The 24,894-nt window shown below is 43.0% G+C and overlaps 1 protein-coding gene across 1 annotated transcript in view; it reads left to right on the top strand.

Annotated features, from left to right (window-relative positions):
- Ush2a (usherin) overlaps positions 1 to 24,894 on the top strand; it is a 644,634-nt gene that overhangs the window by 480,253 nt on the left and 139,487 nt on the right. The window contains 4 exon segments of the mRNA XM_040738771.1: positions 9,403 to 9,594; positions 15,933 to 15,938; positions 19,370 to 19,375; positions 19,546 to 19,827. Coding sequence (XP_040594705.1) covers positions 9,403 to 9,594; positions 15,933 to 15,938; positions 19,370 to 19,375; positions 19,546 to 19,827 — 486 coding nt within the window.

Here is a 24,894-nt window from a genome sequence, read left to right as displayed (position 1 = left end):
TCTTCATATTTTCTGTATTTTATGATTCAGTCTTGTTAAGTTTGTATTTCTAGCAATTTGTTGATATTGTCTAGTAGCATAGTCTTTTGAGCAATAGATTTGGACAGGAAAAACCTAGAGAATAGCTGCAATGAATCCCTGTCTTATTTTCATGCTCTTCATGTCTCCAAACATAGGCAGGTACTGTCCCACGGCTTTCCTATCAATTCATCTTGCTCTACACTGTAGGTCTCAGGAGAAGATGAACTAATTAACAGAGAACAAGGACATCCAAGACCATGAACTCCCTCAGTTCTCACTGAAGTTGGGCCTTTCCTTGCTAAAGCTTTGTGACTCATTCCTTATATTATACAACCTCAGGACCACGTCTTACAACCATCCAACTACTTGGCATCTTGGCATAGCCACTGTATTCATACACCTTGGGAATATAGGCAAGGAATAGGGTCCAGGGAGGGAGAAATGCCTAAGAAAGGCAATGCAGGAGACCGGAAGGAACTGCTGGAGATGCATGAGAGAAAGGAAAGATGGACAAGGGAGAAGGCAGTCGAGATTCAGGGAGCAAGAAGGAAACCAGCCAGACTCGATCATGGGAAGTAAAGAGGAGCAAAATACATGGTTTAAGCAGATCTGGACCCAGCCCGACAGGATTCAGCACACCCAGAGACTGCCAGCTTCCAAGTCCCAGCCTCCACCCACAAGACAGGGGAGGTGAGGCAAGACTAACTTTGGGAGGCCTGAGCAGAACCACCGGAGACCTGATGACTGTGCACAGTGGATCCGGATCCCACACCGACGGGATTCAGCCCACCCAGAGACTGCCAGCTTCCAAGTCCATTCCCCATCCACAGGACAACTGAGGTAAGTGTGGGTCTGTCTCCAGCCTGCTTTCTGGTGGCCTGAGCAGAACCACTGGAGACCTGACATGGATCTGGATCCCACACCAACGGGATTCAGCGCGCCCAGAGACTGGCAGCATCCAAGTCCATTCTCCACCCACAGGACAACTGAGGTAAGTGTGGGTCTGTCTCCAGCCTGCTTTCCAATGGCCTGAGCAGAACCACCAGAGACCTGAGGACTACACACAGCAGAGCCGGGTCCCAGCCCAACAGGATTCAGCCTGCCCAGAGGCTGCCAGCTTCCAAGTCCCAGCCTCCACCCACAAGACAGGGGAGATGAGGGTCCAGCATACCCAGAGTTTGCTAAGGTCCTGATACTAGGACGGCCTTCATCCATGCAAGAAGAAAGCCACCAGGGTATTGGACTTGCTCCCACCCACTGGAAAGGGATTACATACCCACCAGGGGAGGAAGAGACTCCTTCTGCACCCACAGGAAGTAATGATGGGAAGGAGACAATACAAAAATACACCCAACAACAGAAAAGCCAATATGACACCACCAGAAACTAGAGAATCTACACCCGCAAGACCTGAACAGTCCATTGTGGAAGAAGCAGATGAGAAAGACCTTAAAAGCAACTTCATGAAAATGATAGAGGCCCTCAAAGAAGATATGAGAAAGTCCCTTAAAGACATGGAAGAAAAACCAAACCAAATATACAAGAATTGAAAGAAATGGAGGGAAAAATCCAAAAATGCAGAAAATGCAAGAAATGGAAGAAAAGACAAACCAAAAACTTCAACAAATGCAAGAAAGAGAGGAAAAGACAAAGCAAAAATTACAAGAAACAATTCAAAAAGTACAAGGGGTTGAAAGCTGAAATAGAGATAATAAAAAGAAAACATAGTCTGAAGGAATGCTGGAAATAGACAAGCTGAGCAAATGGTCAGGTACTACAGATACAAGCAATAACCAACAGAATACAAGAGATGGAGGAGAGAATCTCAGGTATTGAAGATACACTAGGGAAAATAGACTCATAGAACTAAGAAAATCTTAAGTCCAACAAATCTCTAACACAAAATATCCAGGAAATATGGGACACCATGAAAAGACCAAACCTAAAAATAATAGGTGAAGAAATCCACCTCAAAGGGGCAGAAAACATAGTCAACAAAATCATAGAAGAAAAATTTCCCAACTTAAAGAAAGACATGCCAATGAAAGTACAAGAAGCCTACAGAACACAAAATAGAGTGGACCACAAAAGGAAATCCCCTCGCCACATAATAGTAAAAACCCCAAACATACAGAATCAAGAAAGAATAATAAGAGAAGCAAAGGAAAAAGGCCAAGTAACATACAAAGGCAAACCTATCAGAATCACACCTGACTTCTCCATGGAAACTATGAAAGCCAGAAGGTCCTGAATAGATGTTCTACCAACACTAAGAGACCACGGATGCCAGCCCAGACTGCTATACCCAGCAAAGTTTTCAATCGCTATAGATGGATAGAAACAAGATATTCCATGACAAAACCAGATTTAAACTATTTGTATCCATAAACCCAGCCCTACAGAAAGTTCTGGAAGGAAAAACCCCAACCCAAGGGAGTTAACTTCAACCAGAAAAACATAGGCAATAGATAATCCCACTTTACCAACAGCCAAAAGAAAAGAGGTGGAAATCCACATATAATTCCACCACCATCAACTATTCCAAAACAAACAAGAATGAGCAACCAATGGTCATTAATATCCCTCAATATTAATGGTCTTAACTCGCCCATAAAGAAACACAAGCTAACAGAATGGATACGAAGACAGAACCCATCCTTCTGCTGCATACAAGAAACACACCTCAGCCTCAAAGATAGACATTACCTCAGAGTTAAGGATTGGGAAAAGATTTTCCAATCAAATGGACCCAAGAAACAAGCGGGGATAGCAATCCTAATAGCTAACAAATTAGATTTCAAAATAAAATCAATCAAAAGAGATGAAGGAGAGCACTTCACACTCATCACAAGAGATATCCACCAAGATGAAGTTTCAATTTTGAACATCTATGCTCCAAATACAAAGGTGTCCACATTCATAAAAGAAACATTACTAAAACTCAAATCACATATAAAGCCCCACACACTTATAGTGGGAGACTTCAACACCCCACTCTCACCTCTAGACAGGACTACCAGACAGAAGCTTAACAAAGAAGCAAAAGGGCTAATAGAAGTTATGACACAATTTGGATTAACAGACATCTATAGAACATTCCATCAAAATAAAAAAGAATATACCTTCTTTTCAGCGCCACATGGAACCTTCTCAAAAATCGACCACATACTTGGCAACATATCAATCTCAACAGGTACAAAAAAATTGGAATAACTCCATGCACCTTATCAGACCACCATGCATTAAAATTATAAATTCAACAACAACACAAATTGCAGAAACCCTACAAAATCATGGAAGTTGAATAATTCACAATTGCACCATTCCTGGGTCAATGAAGAAATAAAAAAATAAATTAAAGATTTCCTAGAATTCAATGAGAATGAAGACACAACATACCTAAACCTATGGGACACTTTGAAAGCAGTGCTACAATGGAAGTTCATAGCACTAAGTGCCCACATGAAGAAACTGGAGAATAGTCACACTAGAGAATTAACAGCACAACTGAAAGTTCTAGAACACAAAGAAGCAAACTCCCCCAGGAGGAGTAGATGCCAGGAAATAACCAAATTGAGGGCTGAAATCAATGAAGTGGAAACTAGGAAAACAATACAAAGAATCAATGCAACGAAGAGTTGGTTCTTTGAGAAAATCAACAAGATAGGCAAACCTTTATCCAAACTTACCAAACGACAGAGTGTGAACATGCAAATTAACAAAATCAGGAACAAAAAGGGGGACATAACAAAGGACACTGAGGAAATCCAGAGAATCATCAGGTCATACTTTGAAAACCTGTTCTCCACACAATTTGAAAATCTAAAGGAAATGGACAATTTTCTGGATAGATATCACTTGCCAAAATTAATTCAAGAACAGATAAGCAATTTAAATAGACCTCTAAGGAAATAGAAGCAGTCATCAAAAATCACCCAACTAAAAAAAGGCCAGGGCCAGATGGCCTCAGTGCATAATTCTACCAGAAATTCAAAGAACAGCTTATACCAATTCTTTTCAAAGTATTCCACGCAATAGAATCAGAAGGGTCTTTGCCATACTCTTTCTATGAGGCTTCAATAACCTTGATACCCAAGCCACACAAAGACACAACTAAGAAAGAGAACTTCAGAACAATATCCCTCATGAACATTGATGCAAAAATACTCAATAAAATACTGGCAAATCAGATCCAAGAATACATCAGAAAACTCATCCACCATGATCAAGTAGGTTTCATCCCAGGCATGCAGGGTTGGTTCAGCATACGAAAATCCAACAATGTAATCCACCATATAAACATGCTGAGAAACAAAAATCATATTATCATCTCACTGGATGCTGAAAAAGCCTTTGACAATATCCAACACCCCTTCATGATAAAGGTCTTGGAGAGATCTGGGAAAACAGGAACTTACCTCAACATAATAAAAGCTATATACAGCAAACCAACAGCCAACATCAAACTAAATGGACAGAAATACAATGCAATTCCTCTAAGATCAGGAACAAGACAAGGTTGTCCACTTTCTCCATACCTCTTCAATACTGTACTTGAAGTTCTAGCTAGAGCAATACAACAGCAAAAGGAGATCAAGGAAATACAAATTGGAAAGGAAGAGGCCAAACTTTCACTATTTGCAGATAATATGATAGTTTACATAAGTGATCCAAAAAACTCCACCAAGGAACTCCTGCAGCTGGTAAATACTTTAAGCAAAGTGGCAGGATACAAGATCAACTCAAGAAAATCAGTAGCCCTAATATACAGACGATAAAAGGGCTGAGAAAGAAATCAGAGAAACATCATCCTTTACAATTACCACAAACAACATAAAATACCTTGGGGTAATACTAACAAAACAAGTGAAAGACCTGTATAGCAAGAACTTTGAGTCTTTAAAGAAGGAAATCAAAGAAGACACCAGAAGGTGGAAAGATCTTCCATGCTCTTGGATAGGTAGGATCAACATAGTAAAAATGTCAATCTTACCAGAAGCAACATACAGATTTAATGCAATCCCCATTAAAATCCCAGCACAATTCTTCACAGACCTTGAAAGAACAATAATAAACTTTTTATGGAAAAGCAAAAGACCCAGGATAGCCAAAACAAACTTATTCAACAAAGCAACATCTGGAGGCATCTCTGTCCCTGACGTCATGCTCTATTATAGAGCTATAGTCCTGAAAATAGCTTGGTATTGGCACAAAAATAGACAGGTAGACCAACGGAATCAAATTGAACACCCTGATATTAACCCATACATGTATAAACATCTGATTTTCGACAAAGAGCTAAAAATATACAATGGAAAAAAAAAGCTTCTTCAACAAATGGTGCTGGTATAATTGGATGCTGGCATGTAAAAGAATGTGGATAGATCCATGTCTATCACCATACACAAAACTTAAGTCCAAATGGATCAAAGACCTCAACATAAACCCAGCCACACTGAACCTGTTAGAAGAGAAAGTGGGAGGTACCCTTGAACAAATTGGTACAGGAGGCTGCTTCCTGAACGTAAATCCAATAGCACAGACACTGAGATAGAAAATGGGACCTCCTGAAACTGATAAGTTTCTGTAAGGCAAAGGACACAGTTGGCAAGACAAAAAGGCACCCCACAGATTTGGAAAAGATATTCACTAACCCCACATCTGACAGAGGGCTGATTTCCAAAATTTAATAAAGAACTCAAGAAGCAAGTCTCCAAAACACCAAAAGATATAATAAAAAAAATGGGTTACAGAACTAAATAGAAAATTCTCAAAAGAGGAGATTAAAATGGCTGAGAGACACTTGAGAAAGTGTTCAACATCCCTAGCCATCCAGGAAATGCAAATCAAAACAAGTCTGAGATACCATCTCACTCCTGTCAGAATGGCTAAAATCAAAAACTCCAACGACAGTTTATGCTGGAGAGGATGTGGAGAAAGGGGAACATTCCTTCACTGCTGGTGGGAGTGCTGACTTGTACAGCCACTTTGGAAATCAGTATGGAGATTCCTCAGGAAAATGGGAATCAGTCTACCACAAGACCCAGCAATTACACTCTTAGCCATATACCCAAAAGATGCACATTCATACAACAAGGATGTCTGTTCCACTACGTTCATAGCAGCATTATTTGTAATAGCTAGAACCTGGAAGCAACCTAGATGTCCCTCAACTGAAGAGTGGATAGAGAAAATGTGGTACATTTACACAATGGAGTACTATTCAGCAGAAAAAAACAATGGAATCTTAAAATTTGCAGGCAAATGGATGGCACTAGTAGAAGCCATACTGAATGAGGTAACCCATTTACAAAAAGAGAAACATGGTATGTACTCATTCATTTATGGATTTTAGACATGAATCAGGGGAGTGCCAGCATACAACCCCACTACCAAAGAGTCTAGGAAACAGAACCTTCATCCAGCGACTGATGAAAGCAGAGGCAGACACCCACAGACAAATACTGAACTAAACTCCTGGAATCCAGTGTCAGAAAGAGAGAAAAGATGGGCAAAGGAGTTAAGAGTGGGCTGGTTTAACCCACAGAAACAGTTGACCTGAACAAGGGGGAGCTCTTGGACTCCAGATTGATGGCTGTGTGGAAAGCATGGGACTGACCCCAGACCCCCTGAATGTGGGTGTCAGTGAGGAGGCCTAGGTAATCTATGGGGCCTTGGGTAGTTTTTATCCCTAGCGTACAAATAGACGTTGAGTGTCCATGCCACAATATGGGAGGCTCTCTCAGCCGGAACTCTTAGGGGAGGGTCTAGGCCCTGCCCTGGATGAAATGACAGTTACTGGAGATCCACCATGGAGTGCCTCACCCTCCTTGGGGATCGGACTGGAGATTGGGTGGGGGACTGAGGGACCTGGTGGGGAAGGTGGGGGAGGAGGGAAGGGAAAGGGAGCTGGGATTAACATGTGAAACAAGATTGTTTCTAATTTAAATTTAAAAAACAAAACAAAACAAAAAGAAATACATGGTTTTGATACCCCAGTACTGTCAGCCATTTCTGAGATACCCCCAAAATAAGCAGTTTTGTAAGTTCTCTCTTTAAGGCCCCTCCATACGAAAATAAAGCTAACAAAACAAAAGCAAAAACAAAACAACAACATAAAAACAGCAACAACAAACTTGATATCTATAATTTAAAAAATTTTTGGTCTTGAGACACCAAGCCAAGGACTAAGATATTCTTTTATTTAAATTTATTAAATACTAACTTTATTCTCAGAATCTTGCATGCTGACATTGTGCATGTATGAGCTCTAGGGAAATTTATTATCTCTCATAACCCTGCAAATTATGAATGTGCTTAGCTAAATATAATATTTTACTTCCACTCGCTTAATTATCTTCCCGTTTTAAAAGTTGTGTTTGGTTAAGTAAATATATCCTTAGGAAGGAATAATTTTCTCAGTGGGGAAAACACTTTAAGACACTGGCGTCGGCAAGGACATCTCCACAGCTACCTCCTCACTTAGGAATATGTGACAACAAATGACAGGTGAGATTTCAAGAATTGAACAAGTTTCTACACAACAAAGGAAATAGTTGAGTAAAATTATCCAGCAAACTGGGAGAATTCGTCCATCGCCAGCTATGGATTTGACAAGGGAGTGATATCTAGCTCCACTGAGTGGTTCTCAACCTTCCTAACACGTCAACCCTTTTTAACACAGTTCCTCATGTTGTAATGACTCCCCCCATCATAAAAATATTTCGTTGCTACTTCATAAGAGCAGTGTTGCTACTGTTATGAGTTGCAATGTAAATATCTGATATGCAGGGTATCTGATTGTGACCCCGTGGCGGTTGCAACCCGCAGGCTGAGACCTACCTATCTAGAACAGGCAACTCAAAAAAGTAAGAAACCAAAGAATATAATAAATGTGTTGATGGAATGAGTTGATGACTCGCAATGAAATACAACTCTCAGGTTTTTGATAAATATAAAAAGGGAAATTTCAACCTTACTATCCACCAGAGAAGTGCAAATTAAAATGACATTGAGAACCTCTCATTTCTGCCGGAAAACAAACAGCAACAACTGCTGACGATGACATGGACAAGGAGGATGGGCAGAGGGGAGGCATTCTGTGCGGATGGTGAGAATGTAAACAAAGATCTCGATGGAAGTCTACTTGGAGGGTCTTCCGAAAACCGGAGCTGGATCTTCCACATGACCTAGCCGTAGCACTTCCGGTGTTTACCCAGAGGACTTCACGACTTTACAGAAGCACGCCACAGCAGTCTTCACTGCAGCGCTAACCACGGGAGCTGAGTTACAGAACCAGCCTGAGTGTCAGCAGCAGAGGAGTGAGAACAGGAAATGTGGCACATACACGATGGAACTTTCTTTTATTCATTAAAAAAAATTGTCAAAGTCGTGTTAGAAGGAAACTGGGTGAAACTGAAGGTGATTTATGAAGTCCGTTCATTTCAGGAAAATAACACCATGTATTTATTTTCTCCTTTGTGGTTCTTGGATTTTATATAGATATTTAGCATCATACGTATATGTATATGGCAGGAAATAGATGCCAGTCTGTCCTGGCAGGCATGTGCAACCTGTGGTTTATGGACTACAGCACTAAAGAAGGCTATGAACGTGGCCCAGCACAAAATCATGTTGGTCAGACATGCTTGGTAGGGTAAGAAAAGGACTAACAGGAAGGGGACAGCTAGCATACAAGGATTAGTAATATATTGTTTATGACTTATTGAAGCTTGCCTGAGGACTCAGAAAAGCAGCTTCAAGCTGTAGAGATCAGGTAGAGATGATACACACCTTTAATCCCAGCAGCCAGAAACTAGGAGGTGGTGGTACACACCCTTAATCCTAGGACTCAGGATTAAGAGGTAGAGGGATCTCTGTGAGTCCAAGACTACCCAGATCTACAAAAGATTGAATCAGTCTAAAAGAGAATTATAGCTCACACTTTTAACCCCAGCGTTAGAGGGAATTGAAAGTCAGGAGCGAGTATTCAGGAGAGGCATCCATTCTCCAGCCACACTGGAGAGGCAACAGTTTGGGCCTTGGTGAGAAGCCCCTGGATCAGCCCTTTCAGCCTGAGCTAGAGGTGAGAGCTAGTGGCGGGCTGCTTTGCTTCCCTGATCTCCAGCTCGAACCCCAGTATCATCTCTCTGGGTCTTTCATTTGTTCATGTTACACATGGGTGTAAATAAATGCGCCCATTACCCCATCTTTAATGTAAAAGTTTGGGGGATGTGATGCAATTTTGCAACCTCAGTAGAGCAGTGTTCTCCCGAGGCTTTCTGTTGGCCACTTGCCATGTAGAAGTGTTTGCACTAAAACTTAGCTACGTTACAGCATATTTTAACTCACACAGTAACGGTTACCGTGCTACTCTGCCAGGAGAGAGGTGCTGTCCAGATGAGCAGCACACACCGTCGGCCTTGGTGATGCTGTGGCAGAATGCCATCTCCGGGAGCCAGGGGTGCTGTTCTGGGAGGCTCCATGATGGCTACGGACAGCAGTAATGTGGAGGAGAGATGGTGAGCCAGGATTTCAAGTGTTGTGGTGGAGGAGAAGAGGGCATGGTGTACAGTCACCCCCCCAGGTAAGGCCCCGCGTCTGTCTTATAGAAGGTGGAGAGCCGAGGTGCGGGGAGGAGGAGGAGTCTGACCTAGAAATAAAACAAATAACTAAAACCCACATTAGGGTGAATGAAACAATTAGGAACATGCTATGCAACAGTTAAAATCCCCTTTTGTTTTTAAGTGTATCTAGTCCACTTTGTAACGATACATCTAATTCCTTTTGGGGTGGGGTGGGGTGGGGTGGGGTGAGGTGACTGGAGAAGTTGTTAACAGCACTGGATGCTAGTTTACTTCCCAGCACCCATGTGGGGGGCATCACAGCCACAGGGGATCAGATGCCCTCTTCCGACCTGCATGGGTAATGCAGTCACAGGCAAATAGCCACATAATTACACATAATCACTTTGAAAAATACATCTTAAAAAAGACTTTTTTATGAATGTTACAAAAAAAACACACAAAATCAAAACAAACTCCAACATGAATGTATTGTTTATGGATGAAAGAATATTTCCTATTAATTACTAATAGTAGAAAAATAATCACAGGGACTTTGAGATGTTAATCTCTTACTTTTTATTCTCAAGTTCCTAGGAAACTAGGACTAATATTAATAGCAAGCATCACCATTGGATGAGACCTTACTGCCAAGTGGTAGTGTCTGTTGTTATGTACATTACTTCCAAAATTAATCTCTACAACTACCCTACAAATAGATGGTACTTTTGTATTTGTATTTTATAGCCTAGGAAAGGTGTCAGGCTATATCACTCAGTGGAAAAGCACTTACTAGTATCTGAGAGGCCCTGAGTTTGATTCTCAGTACCACAAAATGATGACAGTAATAAAATTAATGGGGAAATTGGAACATGAGCATTAGAGTCCTTCTGGAGATTATATAGGTGATTCAGGATAGAGTTTGGGTGGTCTGAACTTGGGAGATTATATAGGTGAATCAGGATAGTGTTTGGGTGGTCTGAACTTGGGAGATTATATAGGTGATTCGGGATAGAGTTTGGGTGGTCTGAACTTGGGAGATTATATAGTTGATTCAGGATAGAGTTTCGGTGGTCTGAACTTGGGGGGTAGGGGAGGGCAAGGAACAAAAAGGATATTTAAAATGAATATTTATTTGGAATAATAAAATAAATTTTGAAAGAAGTCCAGGAAACCCCTCTTGTATAATCTAATGTGGTGTGTGTGTGTGTGTGTGTGTGTGTGTGTGTGTCTGGTGTATACACACATACATACTTATGCAGAGGCCTGATGAGGACATATGTTGTCCTGCTCTGTCACTCTCTGTCTTGTGCCTTGAGGCAGGATCTGTCACTGAACTTGGAACTAGGCTGGCAGCCAACCCAAACAATCCACAGTGCTGAGGTTGCAGGTGTGTAGAGCCACACCCAAACGTTAACCTGGGTTCCAGGGATTCAAACCCAGGTCTTCATGTGCGGCAAGCTCTCCTACTCACTCAGCTGTCTCTCCAGTCTCCAATGTAATTTATGCAGATATGTATATCCCGCAATTCCTGGCATGCTTTGCCTTGATTTGTATGCCCCCTTGATGGCCCACCCAGCTGACCCTGGCACTTTATCTTACTTTTATTGCAGTTCAGTTTTTCCCTCTCACATGGTTGATCATAATTTCCTTTTAAAATCACTTGAAGTCTAGAAACATGGTTTTAAGTACTTCAGCTCATTATAATAATGCTACAGAAACAGATAGGGTTGTTATCAGATTTGGGAAAATCTGTGCCAAGGATCTCCTTGGGATCAAAGGATAGGTATTTCAGATCTTAACTCTGGAAGTGCTTTTCTGAGACTCGCCTTCGTGTCTGTTGGACTGACTGCACTAACTTTGTTGAGTGGGTAGCACCCACCTAAAACAGTGGTCCTCACCCTTCCTAACACAGTTCCTCATGTCGTGGCGACCCCAACCATAAAATTATCTCATTGCTACTTCATAACTGTAATTCTGCTACTGTTATGAATCATAATGTAAATATCTAATATTCAGGGTGTCTGATATGTGATCCCCGCCCCACAGATTGAGAAACACTGGTCTAAACTAAACCTCTCCACTTGAGTAGAGTTATCTTTGATGTCACTAGCCCACCTGCAAATCAGCAAGCCTTGCGTTATCATACTGTAGACACATCGATTCAAGTCCCAAAACAGAATTTCATTTTAGTATTACTGCTTGGGGAATGATGTGAAATTCATTTCAGTTCTCCATTTGATATCAGAATAATTTTAATTAAATACATATTTTCATGGTGTGTGTGTGTGTGTGTGTGTGTGTGTGTGTGTGTGTGTGTGTGATCACTCGTAGGAATGGCTGTGCACAAATACATGTATGTTGAAACCAGAAGACAATTGTGGATGTCATTTCTTAGAAGTGGTCCACCTTTATAAACAGAGTGTCTCACTGGTCTGGAACTTTCTATAAAGGCTAGATTGCTGGCTAGTGAGCCCGGTGATCTGCCTGTCCTTTCTTCTTCGTGCTGGGATTACAATACAATGCTTGGCTTTTTCACACGGCTTCTGGGGATTGAACTCAGGACTTGTGCTTAGGCAAACACCTTTCCAACAGAGACATCTCCTCTGCCACACTTTTGTCATCTTCCCCATGTTTAGTTCATAATTTTTTCCTTTAAATCTTTCCTTCACCACACCTTTTAATAGTCTTTGAATTTTTACCCTCTGTATCTTCCTAAATTTTAGCATCTGTGCCTACTCCAGCCTTAGGAGCTTTTTTATGGGAGGGACTGAAGCCCTGTAAAAGCAAAACTATTTTTGTAATACTAGTAAATTCACCTATGCATTGAAGTTTATTACGTTTGTTTGTTTACTCCTCTGTGTGTGGGGGAAGCATGGGGATGCTTGCCTGGCTGACTGTGGAGGTCAGAGGTCAGCTTGTGGGAGGCAGTTCTCCTCCTACACAATGGAGGTCCCAGGCATCAAGGTCAGGTGTCACACTTATATGCAAGCACTGTGAGCCACCGAGTCATCTAAGGAGGCCCAGTCCTTTCTAGGTGTCCAGTGGCGTTTCCCAGGCACTATATGGCACGCACTATTGCGACACAGAGAATCTGGTGGGATAATTCAGTTCCTGTCAATAGCACTGGGTCTTACACTGGCTTACAGACATGAGAGATGATGTCATTCTTTGCACTGACTTGGTTTTGGGTTTTGGAAAAGATTTTCTACATGCCTCAGAAATGTACCTTTACACATTATGAATTTATTGTTTTAAATGTATTTGATTCTAGGTCAGAACCCATGCACTGCTTTAACCCACATAAGCAAAGGCTGTTTCGTTTGGGCTTTTGTTTTGTTTTCTTCAACACAGTATCGCATCCTGTAACTTTGGATGACCTTGAACTCCTGATCCTTCCGCCTCAGCCGTCTAAGCACTGGGATTACAAGTGTGTGTCACTAATCAGGCACGTAGTTTTTTTTTTCTTATTAATTAGTCTACTGTCGCATCCTTTCATTCAACGAACAAGAATTATTGAGTCTATAGTCAAGAAATCATCCTTTGAGTGTAAAAACTGGTTAGGGTTTCATTTTCTCCCCCAAATCTGTATTGTTTCTGGCTCATCCAAGAGAAATATATGCTAGGCTGTGAAATACTCTCCTTATTGCTCTTTGGCATTTCAGTTTTTGCTACTGTGTCTTAATTGTGAAAGCTAGTGAATTTCATTATGACTGTCCCATCCATGCGCGTGCAACAGACCTTGGCCTTTCTCCTCTCCAAGCCCCACCTACTCTCTGCTCTCCAGTAGTCTAACGCAGGTATACTTTTTTTATTTTTTTTGGTTTTACGAGATAGGGTTTCTCTGTTTTGGAGGCTGTCGGTCCAGCCTGGCCTCGAACTCACAGAGATCCGCCTGCCTCTGCCTCCCAAGTGCTGGGATTAAAGGCCTGCGCCACCAACGCCCGGCTGCAGGTATACTTTTAAAGCCAAGTGATGGCCACACTAAGTAGATGAAGAAAAGCTAAGTGTGGGTTGTGCCTTTGTGGTAGAACCCTAAACACTGAGTAAGGTCTTGAGAGAAGCAGCTTGACCTAGTGGGGAAGAGATACCAATGATGCCAACTTGGTTATGGACGGCGCATCACCTACGCCGTGAAACAGAGGGAGACAGGTTTGAGCCAGCCCAGGATTTGGTTAGTGCTCCAGGAAGAGTGGACGTGACTGTCATAACTCTGATTTACAAAGACTACTTAAATGCGGGTGTCAGAAAAGCACGGAGAAGGAAAGAGATGACCAAAAACTGTTCCCGGGAGGGAAAGCCGGGTAAAGGTGACTGCCCTCGAGGATGAGCTCTCAACCTTCCTGGAGAATTCTTGCAAAGTTATAGATTCTTATTTTCAGTAAAAGAGCACTGAAAACACACATATGCATCCACATGCAACACACACACACACACACAGGCAAGCGTGCAAAGTGCCTATCTTTACATCCTTCAAGTCCACGCATAGACCAAGCTTCAGAATCACCCCCTTTCACTTGAGTGTGATGGTGATAACTAACCCGTCAAATGTTTCTTTTTCAAAAGAAATTACTTTGTTTTTAATTATATGTATGTGAGGGGTATATGCACACGCTTGCCAGTGCCTATGGAGACCATAAGAGGGTGCCAGGGCATCAGATCAGTGAAGTCACAGGGAGTTGTGACCCAGCTGACACGGGTGCTGAGGATTGAACTTGAGTCCTCTCTGTTAGAGCAGTACCCTAACTTCTCAGTGCTCTTGAGTCCCCTCGCCAGGCACTCACTGAACCCTTTCTTAACGGTGACGTTCCTCAAGCCCCATGGCACAAGACTGGCATGGTTCCGCAGTGCCGTCTGCACCCGTGTTAACTCTGGTAGCCGCGGTGGAGGAGGCGGAGGCTCAGGACTTGTAAAACAAAGGAGAAAACCTCTTTATTACTTTGACCTTCAGACACACTGAAAACAGCCGTGTTCTGAGCCCTCTCTCCTCTGCTGTCTCTCCTTTTGGTCTCCCCGGACGATTATGTCCACTCACAGATCTGTTCCCCTGCACCCTAGCCACTCTCCATATCCACCGGGCAAGGCTTGGATCTTACAACACAGTTCCAGAGCCCGGTCTCTCTCACCGCCTGGCATTGCGAGCCTGCCACGCCGCCGGCCTGGCTCGTAAAACATCTCTTTATGTACTTTATTACTTAAACTCTTTTATTTGCCTGCAGGAGCCCTTTAACAAAATCACATTGAATTGACTTTCTCACACCAAATCAAATCTCCCTGGTCCCAGTTCAGTTGTCTTTGTCAATATGTATTTTATAAATGGAGTGAATTAACAGATGCTGTAGGATCGGAAGTGCTGGGGTAGCGTTTATGTTTTTTAGTGCTCTCTCTGGGCGGATGAGTTGTGCGGGAGTGTTATACAGGTACCTTGGGATGAAAGTCATTCCCGTGGATATGTATTCTTAACCAGTTTCTCCGGATATATTTTAAATCTCTTTATTACACATTTTCCCCTTAGTGTTTTGCGTATATGGTTTTATCATGTGTGCTGTTCGTCCTGGCTTGGACTGGAAGCATCTCTTAAAAGTAAATGACAAAATTAAAACCTTCTCTACCATTCAGAGAGGGTGGAGATTTTTCTGTTAGCCGTGAACAAGAGCATTCCTTGCTTTTAGAATGTTTCCTTGTATATATTATAAATCAAGTCCATTTCCTTGTGTATATTCTAAATCAAGTCTTTGATAGGAAACACTGGGGAAATTTTTTCATAGCAGAATTCTGGGTTTATACACCCTAGACTCTGCCTTGAGAAAAATTAATAAGGACCTCCAGAAAAATGAGCAATTTTTTCCTAAGATGGAATTTCCAAGTGCTTAAAAAAAAAAGTTGGGAGGTTAACTACAGGAGTCCATGGTATAAGAGATGACTGAAAAAGATTGCTCCCCAAATGTCTCCACATAACCATGATGGTCTTTGGGAAAATACAGTATATACATGTTCTAAAATGTATGGCCGTGGTTTGGGGAACAGTCATAACTGTCTTTCTCTATTTCGTGATGGTGGCCATAGCACCATCTACTGGTCATCACTAGCAAGAATGTCTTTTTTTTTTTAAGTGCTTGGCCCCTAATTTTCTAAGCAATTTTTAATTGCAATTCATTTCTTCTCTCTTCTGTGCCTGAAACGCAGAACCCTTGTTCTAAAATATGACGGTCCTTGGTCAAGCCGAGAGTTTAATATGAGCTTTCTTACCCACGACTGCTTTTCACGACCTTGCTGTTTTGACCTCAGAAGTTTTTATGGGTTTCTGTTAGTCATCTTTTGAGACTTAAACTACTTACAAATCATCAGACAGATGTGTTTACAAATATTCCCTCATTACTCCTGGACATTAAATAAATGTTGGTACAAGACTTGATAATATGATAATATGATTTCAAACTTCTTCTAATTCATTTCTCCACTGTCTACAACAGAGTAGAAGCCATCCACGGACTGTCTACATGATGTCAAAGACTGTGCACACAGTGCGTCTGAAATACAAATATATACTCATGTGCACCCTGCTAATATCTCCATATTCATATAAGTCCTTTGGAACAATGGAGCAAGGCATCAAAAACACATGGCCTATTTCGTTTTTCTTTGGGCATATTTAAAATTGTGACCTCCGTGTGTCAAAGTTCAAAAGTCAAGTGCTGTGCGTGATAAATTAGGCAGGGGTCAAAGGTTGTTGCCATGCCTTGCAGAAGCTGGTCTTTCTCTGGGTTTGCAGCTCATTCATGCTGAAGCGATGCACCATGGGTATCACTACCAAGCCCCATGCTGCAACATCTGCTCTCTCTAAGTGAGTTAGTGCACGTCAGACATCTTTATGTCAGAATATCACAGTGATGGATGCAGACTTCAGAAGATGCTGCATAAAAATCTGGTGTGCCGTTCTGGCCATTAAGTGAAATTACTATTTAAATTAATGGCACTGTCATGGTTTATCTATGCAAAGAATGAACGCTGATTAGAGTATTAAGTAATTAGCAATTTATCACACTGGAACAAGGTTGATAATAATTAAAGAAGCAATGGTTTACCAAGGAAACTAGAAAGGGAGTCACTTCTTGTTATATGAGGGAAATCTTGCCTGAAAATTTTCAATTCAGAAAAGCCAAGATGAAGCCCTTTGTCAAAGAAAACATCCTTTTTTTCCTCTCTCCCCTCGTATAAAAACAGTTCATTATCAGAATTTTAGTTGACCTGTCAAAAGTCCCTCAGAGCGATCAGATGACTGATTAGGGTTTCGAATTAGGTCAATGTCTGCATTTTGATTTCATAGTTAAAGCACGGTGAAGCCATGCAGTAATTTGAGAGTGGAGGGGGGGAATGTATTCTCTTCCCTGGAAGGCCAGTCTTCAGGTTTTGATTGCTCTCTAAAATGGAAGCACGAAGAGTTTTAAGAAAATTACAATAAGAAAAAAAAGTGACAGTCAGGAACCCAAGGTTGTGTTTAAATATATCATCTGAAGGCAGCAGAAAAGGAATGTCCAAACAATACCAAATACAAGCCCATGGCATTCACTTTTACTTTTGTGTGTAAGAGAGTACACATTTATAAGTAGGCAGTGGCATTTTTGCATGAATACAACTGTCTTTATCCACATAATTAAGACTCAGTCTACAATAAGAACACTGCTGTGCATGTCTTATTTTAGAGAACATGCCCTAGGAATGAAAATAAAAATTACCAATATCATACATTACTTTCAACTACTTTAAGGACTTGTTATGTTTAGGTTAGCACAATATATCAGAATTCTGTGATGGCCAGTATCTATGATTAGTCATATATACAACTTTTAAATATTGAGGAATCTTTTCAAAGTATAAACAATGTGACAGTTCTTCAGAGCCCTGACTGAATAGTGTCTTCCTCCAAGAGACCGCAACACTGAGATTTTTTTTTAAGCTTTGGAAACTCTCTGGTCTGTCATTAGGAGTGCTGTGCCTAATATGGGTGTTTGCACAGGACCAGATTAAACAATTCACAACCTCAGACCACTTGAAATCTGAAGTTCTTTGCATTATGGGTCAGGACTAGTAATAAACAAACTCTAATTAAAATGAATCATTCATCAGGTTGCACTGCTTTACGACCAGATGCAAATTCTAATAAGACAGCATGGTGGCATGTCATCTAGAGACCTTGAGTTCTAGCATAATCCGACTCCAGGGTATTATTTATTTAACTAGTGCTTTTATGTGTAAGTTTATGCTAGGTTTCTTCTATGGCAGCAAATGATGGGCATTTGGTCAGTGGGAGAGAATCCTGTTGGCCCTTCAGGTATGTATGTCTCTTGGAATATGAGAATGGGTGATCCTCCCTTACACCGGTGTCCCATGCTGACAGACATGTCATCTAGGAGAGCCAGAGCTGCGTGAGGTTCAGAAAATAGTGTCTGGCTGCCAGGCTTGCTTTTCTGTGACAGCAAATATGCTTCCGGTGTGTGTGTGTGTGTGTGTGTGTGTGTGTGTGTGTGTGTGTGCGCGCGCGCGTGCATCGCATGTGTGTTGGGGGGCTTCTGGTGTACTTGTCTATAAGTTTGTACAGTGGGTTCTGATCATGTTCACCCACCTCCCCGACTCCTTCCAGATCTCCCCTACCAGCCCAGTTTTGTGTCCTTTCTTAATCTTTTTAAAACCACCAATGCCATCTTCCCAAATATATCCTTAAATGTCTGGCCTTCCACTGGAGAATTACCATATTCCCAGGGAGCACATCCTTAGAAAGCAGTGACCCTCGCTCCCCCAGCAGGTGAGGAGTGGGCCTTTAGGTCCTCAGGAGTGGAGAGACTTCCTGCCTAGCTCCCACTCAGTGAAGGGATGACTTTGGCTTGCACTGAGATTATGTATGACATCATAACCACTGTGGCTGATTGCGTGGCTGTATTTAGAAGACAGTGTTTCTTTGGAGTCATCACAGCCTCCTACACTATTTCTAACCATCATCCCACAGTGGTTGCTGAGCCTTGGGAGGAGGGCTTGTGGTACATGATCCATGGAGGACTGAGGACTCCATAACCTCTGTGTCTCTGCGTCTTGGCCATCTGTGGTCATTGTTGGTGTCACCCTCCTCCCCCCCCTTCTTATGTGAGTTATCAGAGGCATAGCTGCTGAAGACCTTTGACAAGTTGTTTTTGTTGTTATCATCTTCTTGGGTACCACAGCATTGGCCCTACACTCCACACCTCACTGAAAATAACTTGGTTCTTCTGATTTTTCTGCCTCCACCTCCCTAGTGCTGGCCTCACAGGGGTGTGCCACATCTGGTTTATGCAGTACTGACCAGAGACAGAGCATAGGCACGCACTCTACCAACTGAGCAATATCCCTGGCTTGGTTGTGAATACTCAATCTAATTGTAGGAGAAAGGAAGACCACAAGGCTACAGCTGTTTCAGACTTCATGAGAGACAAATACCACACCCCAGGCAAAGACAGACAGGGGCTTATACAGCCCTTAGCCAGGAATGCTCATCTGGTTGTCACTACATTTCCACTCTGCCTGGCTGTTATCCCAGAGTGCCTGGGTGACCTAGCCTCCCTTGTGAATTTCTAGAGCTTTCTCTCTAAGATCTTCTAATCTAGCTAACCTACTTGTGCAACATGATGTTATCATCACAAAAGGGGCAGGCAGTTTTGACAGAAACCCAATTTTTTTTAACGGAGTGCAGGCAGAGCCTGGCCCAGCTGAATAGTTTCCGAACAGTTCCTCTTGTGTGTTCTTTTCCTGATGAGTGCCTGGTACTCTTGGTAAGAGGGACCCTCATCGCACATCTAAATCACGTTGCTGGGGAAATGGCTCCTTCGCCAAAACTGCCTGAGTCCGACGTTTTTATACCAAGCTTTACAGCTGCCTCAGTTTTCTTCCCCTTTTTTATTTGATATTCATATATAACATTTTATTGTTGCAGGGATGCTGTGTTGTGGGCAGGATTGTGTGAATATGTCAGATACCATATGCCGCTCAGTTTCCAGTGGAGAGTCTAAAGCACACGTTAAAAAGAATGACCCGGTGCCAGTAAAATGCTGTGATACTGAACTTATTCCAGAGAGCCAGCGATGCTGTAATGGAGTTGGATATAATCCTTTGAAATATGTTTGTTCTGACGAGATTTCAGCTGGAATGGTGATGAAGGTAATTGATAGAAAGCCTCTTGGAGGTGCCGCTTCGACGACGGGAGGAGAAATACATTGTTCATAACTATTTTTCTAAAATAGGAATATAAAATCTCACGTGTGCATTATTCATTTTTGCCTTCTATCCATATTAATACCAAATGAGTTTGTCATGATTGATGCTAGTGCAATGAATTCTAAAGGAATTCCTAATGATTAGCTGTTCTCAGGGAAGCTTCACCCAGCGCTTCAGATGAGGGCATGACAGGAAGTGTGTGCTCCCAGACTGAGGGCCATCCTCCCTGGTCCCTGCACAGCACAGCCCTGGGTGCTGGAGCTGACAACCGTGATGACTCATCTCAACTGTCAACCTCATGGGACTTAGAATTACCTGGAATCACACCCCTGGGTGTGTCTATGAGGGTATTCTCTGAGGGAAATGACTGAGGTGGAGCACTACCCCAGGGGATACACAGTGCCGTGCTCTGGGATAGGCAGAGAAAGGGAGCTAAGTACCAGCATGTGTCTTTGAGATGTGTTCTCATTATCTTACTTCATGAAAATGAGCCTCTGCATGGACCTACTATGACCCACAGTTGGTCTGGTTGTCTTTGTGGCGCTGGAGGGCTAGGGAGGTGAAGCTCACAGTCTTGCACATGCCAGACAAGCACTCACTCTGTCAGCTGCATCCTGGTGTGTGTGTGTGTGGTGTGAGTGTGTGAGCATGTGTGTGTGAGTGTGCATGTGTGAGTGTGTGAGAGTGTGTGTTGTGTTTGAGTGTGTGTGTGAGTGTGCATGTGTGAGCATGTGTGTGAGAGTGTGTGTTATGTTTGAGTGTGTGTGTGAGTGTGCATGTGTGAGTGTGTGAGAGTGTGTGTTGTGTTTGAGTGTGTGTGTGTGAGTGTGCATGTGTGAGTGTGTGAGAGTGTGTGTTGTGTTTGAGTGTGTGTGTGTGTGTGGTGTGAGTGTGTGAGCATGTGTGTGAGAGTGTGTGTTGTGTTTGAGTGTGTGTGTGTGGTGTGAGTGTGTGAGCATGTGTGTGAGAGTGTGTGTTGTGTTTGAGTGTGTGTGTGAGTGTGCGTGTGTGAGTGTGTGTTGTGTTTGAGTGTGTGTGTGTGGTGTGAGTGTGTGAGCATGTGTGTGAGAGTGTGTGTTGTGTTTGAGTGTGTGTGTGAGTGTGCGTGTGTGAGTGTGTGAGAGTGTGTGTTGTGTTTGAGTGTGTGTGAGTGTGCATGTGTGAGTGTGTGAGAGTGTGTGTTGTGTGTGAGTGTGTGAGAGTGTGTGTTGTGTTTGAGTGTGTGTGTGTGAGTGTGCATGTGTGAGTGTGTGAGAGTGTGTGTTGTGTTTGAGTGTGTGTGTGTGGTGTGAGTGTGTGAGCATGTGTGTGAGAGTGTGTGTTGTGTTTGAGTGTGTGTGTGTGAGTGTGTGAGCATGTGTGTGAGAGTGTGTGTTGTGTTTGAGTGTGTGTGTGAGTGTGCGTGTGTGAGTGTGTGAGAGTGTGTTGTGTTTGAGTGTGTGTGTGTGGTGTGAGTGTGTGAGCATGTGTGTGAGAGTGTGTGTTGTGTTTGAGTGTGTGTGTGAGTGTGCGTGTGTGAGTGTGTGAGAGTGTGTGTTGTGTTTGAGTGTGTGTGTGTGGCGTGAGTGTGTGAGCATGTGTGTGTGAGTGTGCATGTGTGAGTGTGTGAGAGTGTGTGTTGTGTTTGAGTGTGTTTGTGAGTGTGCATGTGTGAGTGTGTGAGGGTGTGTGTTGTGTTTGAGTGTGTGTGTGAGTGTGCATGTGTGAGTGTGTGAGGGTGTGTGTTGTGTTTGAGTGTGTGTGAGTGTGTGAGCATGTGTGTGTGAGTGTGCATGTGTGAGTGTGTGAGAGTGTGTTGTGTTTGACTGTGTGTGTGAGTGTGCATGTGTGAGTGTGTGAGAGTGTGTGTTGTGTGTGAGCATGTGTGTGAGAGTGTGCATGTGTGAGTGTGTGAGAGTGTGTGTTGTGTTTGACTGTGTGTGTGTGGTGTGAGTGTGCATGTGTGAGTGTGTGTGTGAGTGTGCATGTTTGACTGTGTGTGTGTGTGTTGGGGGGTGTCCTTTTAGCCTAGAGCCCACCGCCTTCCCTTCTGGGGAGAGCAGTTCTTTTATTCACTTGATGGTTATTGCTACTCTTGCCTTAGTTCTCACCTCTTCTTAAATCTACTTCTTAATATTTTCCTTCTAGCACTCCCTTGTCCTCTGATTAATTCATCATTTTTCACTTCATTGAGGTATCGCCTTACATTTGTCTTTCAACTTTTCTATTAATTAAAAAATTAGAACTGTTTTGTCTTAAGGCTTATTGGTTGGGGAGGGGGCGGATAGCTGTGTTTATGATTCTTAGGGTGTTGGTTTGGTTGGGTTTTGTTGGTTTGCTATATTCTTGAAAGGTATTATTTGCTTATTTAGCACAGATTTGACTCTTCTTGGTTTGTCATTGCTCGCACCAAGCCCATTAATCTCTGATGCTTTAATGTTTGTCATTGCTTCTTCCATCAGAGGCTGTCTGAGGGATTGCTGTGCCTGGTCACAGTCTGTCTCCCAATGGGAAGCCTGCCAGGGTAGTCACCTGTCAGTCAAGAACCCTCACTACTGCTTCAGCCCCAAATGAGCACACGGAGACATATATTAATCATAAAACTGTTGGTCGATGACTAGGGCTCTGTCTTATTAACCCAATATTACTAATGTACATATTCCTACCTGGCCTTATCTTACCAGAGGACACCTGGCACATCCTATCCTCCCAGTTCCTCCATGGCTGTCTCTTTCAATCTCCCTCTGCCTACCTTTCCCGAAAGTACTCCTCGTCCCCTAGTCCCGCCTATCTTCCTGCCTGTATTGGACAAACAGTGTTTTATTCATCAGCCAATAAGAGAAACACATATACGCAGGGACATCTGCCACCAATTATCAGTAGTAGGGTTTGCCTAGCTGCCAGCTATGTAGAAACAGCAAGGCCCCCTAGGGGTGCTGCTAGTGTATGCCTTGCAGATTTACTTTTCCCTCTGACCATTTTAAATCTGGGTCCTGGCTTTGCCCTTCCAGGGTGCCCTCTCTGCTCCTCTCATTGGAGCTTCCTTCTGGATGCTTGGTTCCCCTTCTGCAGCCCTCCATCACCCTGCTCAAATTCAAAGTAATAATACTTGGTGCAAGCCCCAGATCGCCCATGAGCCCCTTCTGTTCCTGCAGCATCCATCCTACAAAAAAAAACCCACCCCCTCTACTGCAAAGCACTTGCTCTGAACACTCATTTCATTTGTCCCACCGGGTTGAAATGTGCTTAGAAATGATGCTTATCTGTGTTTGTTGGAATTTAGCACACTGCTCATAAAGAAAAATAATAATAAATAGCAGTAGGAAAGGCTTCAAGATAGACCACAGTTTGACCTGCCTTCCGGTCGTCTGGTCTCCGGCTGTCAGTTAAATATCACACCAGTGGAGCCTCATTCTTAAATGATTGGGTTTCCATCCCACAGAGTTCCCTGCTTTTATCTGCCACCTGCAATCAAGTCAAGATTTTGAAGAGCTTTAAAACATGCTTGCAGGAGCCTTCTTCCAAAATGAATAGATGTGATACATTATAAGGGCTTTTAAAACCTACACTCCCGGTTGCTCTGTGGTTGCTATAAATTGAACATGAGAAACAAAGTTTCTTATTTGTGACAGTCCAAAGGTAGAACCCAAAGTGCTCACCCATGGAACTATGTCCCCAGCCTGCTTCTCGTTTATTTGTTTTCAAACAGAGTCTCCCTAAATTGCCAAGGCTGGTCTTGAGCTTGCTGCATAGCACAAGCTGACCCTGAGCTTATGAGCCCCCTACAGACTTTACTGGATCATGAAAATTGTTAGACACACACTGACCAGTCAGTCCGTTTACTGTCCATTGCATGCATTTGGGGCTCACTTGGGAGTGGAGAAACTGTCAGGGGTTCTGTCACATTCCTTGCAGCCTTTGACCACCTGTACTCCCCTGCCGTGTGTGTGTGTGTGTGTGTGTGTGTGTGTGTGTGTGCCAGCCTCCCCTGCCGTATGCGTGTGTGTGTGCATGTGTGTGTGCCAGCCTCCCCTTCCGTGTGTGTGTGTGTGTGTGTGCTAGTCTCCTCTGCCATGTGTGTGTGTGTGAGAGAGAGAGAGAAAGAGAGAGAGAGGCTGTGTATGAGTAACAATTATGATTAGAGAAGCAATCATGAAGTTGAAAGAGAGTTGGAAGACTTGGGAGAATTTTGAGGAAAGGAAGAGAACTAGAAATGAGGTAAATAAAATACTTAAGTATAAAATTCTCAAAGAAATAAAATAAATGTGTTTTATATATTTGCACATATATATGTACATTTACTAAGAGCCTGAGCATAAATCCCAGTGGTAGAGCATTTTTTTAGCATGCACAAGTTTCTAGAATTGGTCTCCAGCTGTTTATATGACATATGTAATGAGCGTGTTTATTTATATAATACTTACTGGTAGGCAGCCATTATACTAGCACCAGCAGCTATGGGCAAGCAGGAATTACCATCTAGGACTTGAAGCCTAGATGAAGAACTCACTTGGATGTTTGGGGACAGGGTGTTGTGCCAAAGAGAATCCATGTCAGCACTGTGACATAAGTAACCTTCACGATCCCCAGATGCTTTTGAGGATGTGGAAGGGACACCTGGTCCAGACCAGAAAAGTCAGGAAAAACTTTGTGTCTGAACTGAGAATGAAAGGACAAGTTGGAATCTATGACTTTGAGGGAAGGATGGTGAGGCTGCGAAATTGCAAAGCCCAGGAGCTGGTGGGGGGCGGGGGCAGAGGGGGGTAGAGCCATCCTGTTGCAAAACAGGGTCTCAGTATGGTTGGTCATTGAGCTTCAGGTACAACTGTCATGTTGCCACAGCCTGGACTCTTGCAACATTCCTGTCACAGCCTTCCATGAGAGGTAAGAATAGCGAAGAGTGGCAAGGGTAAGGGAGCTCTGCCCTCTGCCCCGGACCCCTTGACGCCTGCAGAAGCTGACCTCGGGGCCATGAGAACAGAAGCTCCGTCTCTGCCCCTCCGCAAGTGCAGCCATCAGGAGAGCAGGCCCTACAGCCCATGGGCAAAAGAGTAGAGCCGGCCCTGGCCGAGTGAGTGCAGTCGGTAGA

This window comes from Mesocricetus auratus, unplaced genomic scaffold, assembly GCF_017639785.1.
Source record: "Mesocricetus auratus isolate SY011 unplaced genomic scaffold, BCM_Maur_2.0 Super-Scaffold_100676, whole genome shotgun sequence".
NCBI classification, from domain to species: Eukaryota; Metazoa; Chordata; class Mammalia; order Rodentia; family Cricetidae; genus Mesocricetus; species Mesocricetus auratus.
The sequence above is the reverse complement of the archived record's forward strand: the minus strand, read 5'-3'. Positions and strand labels throughout refer to the sequence as shown.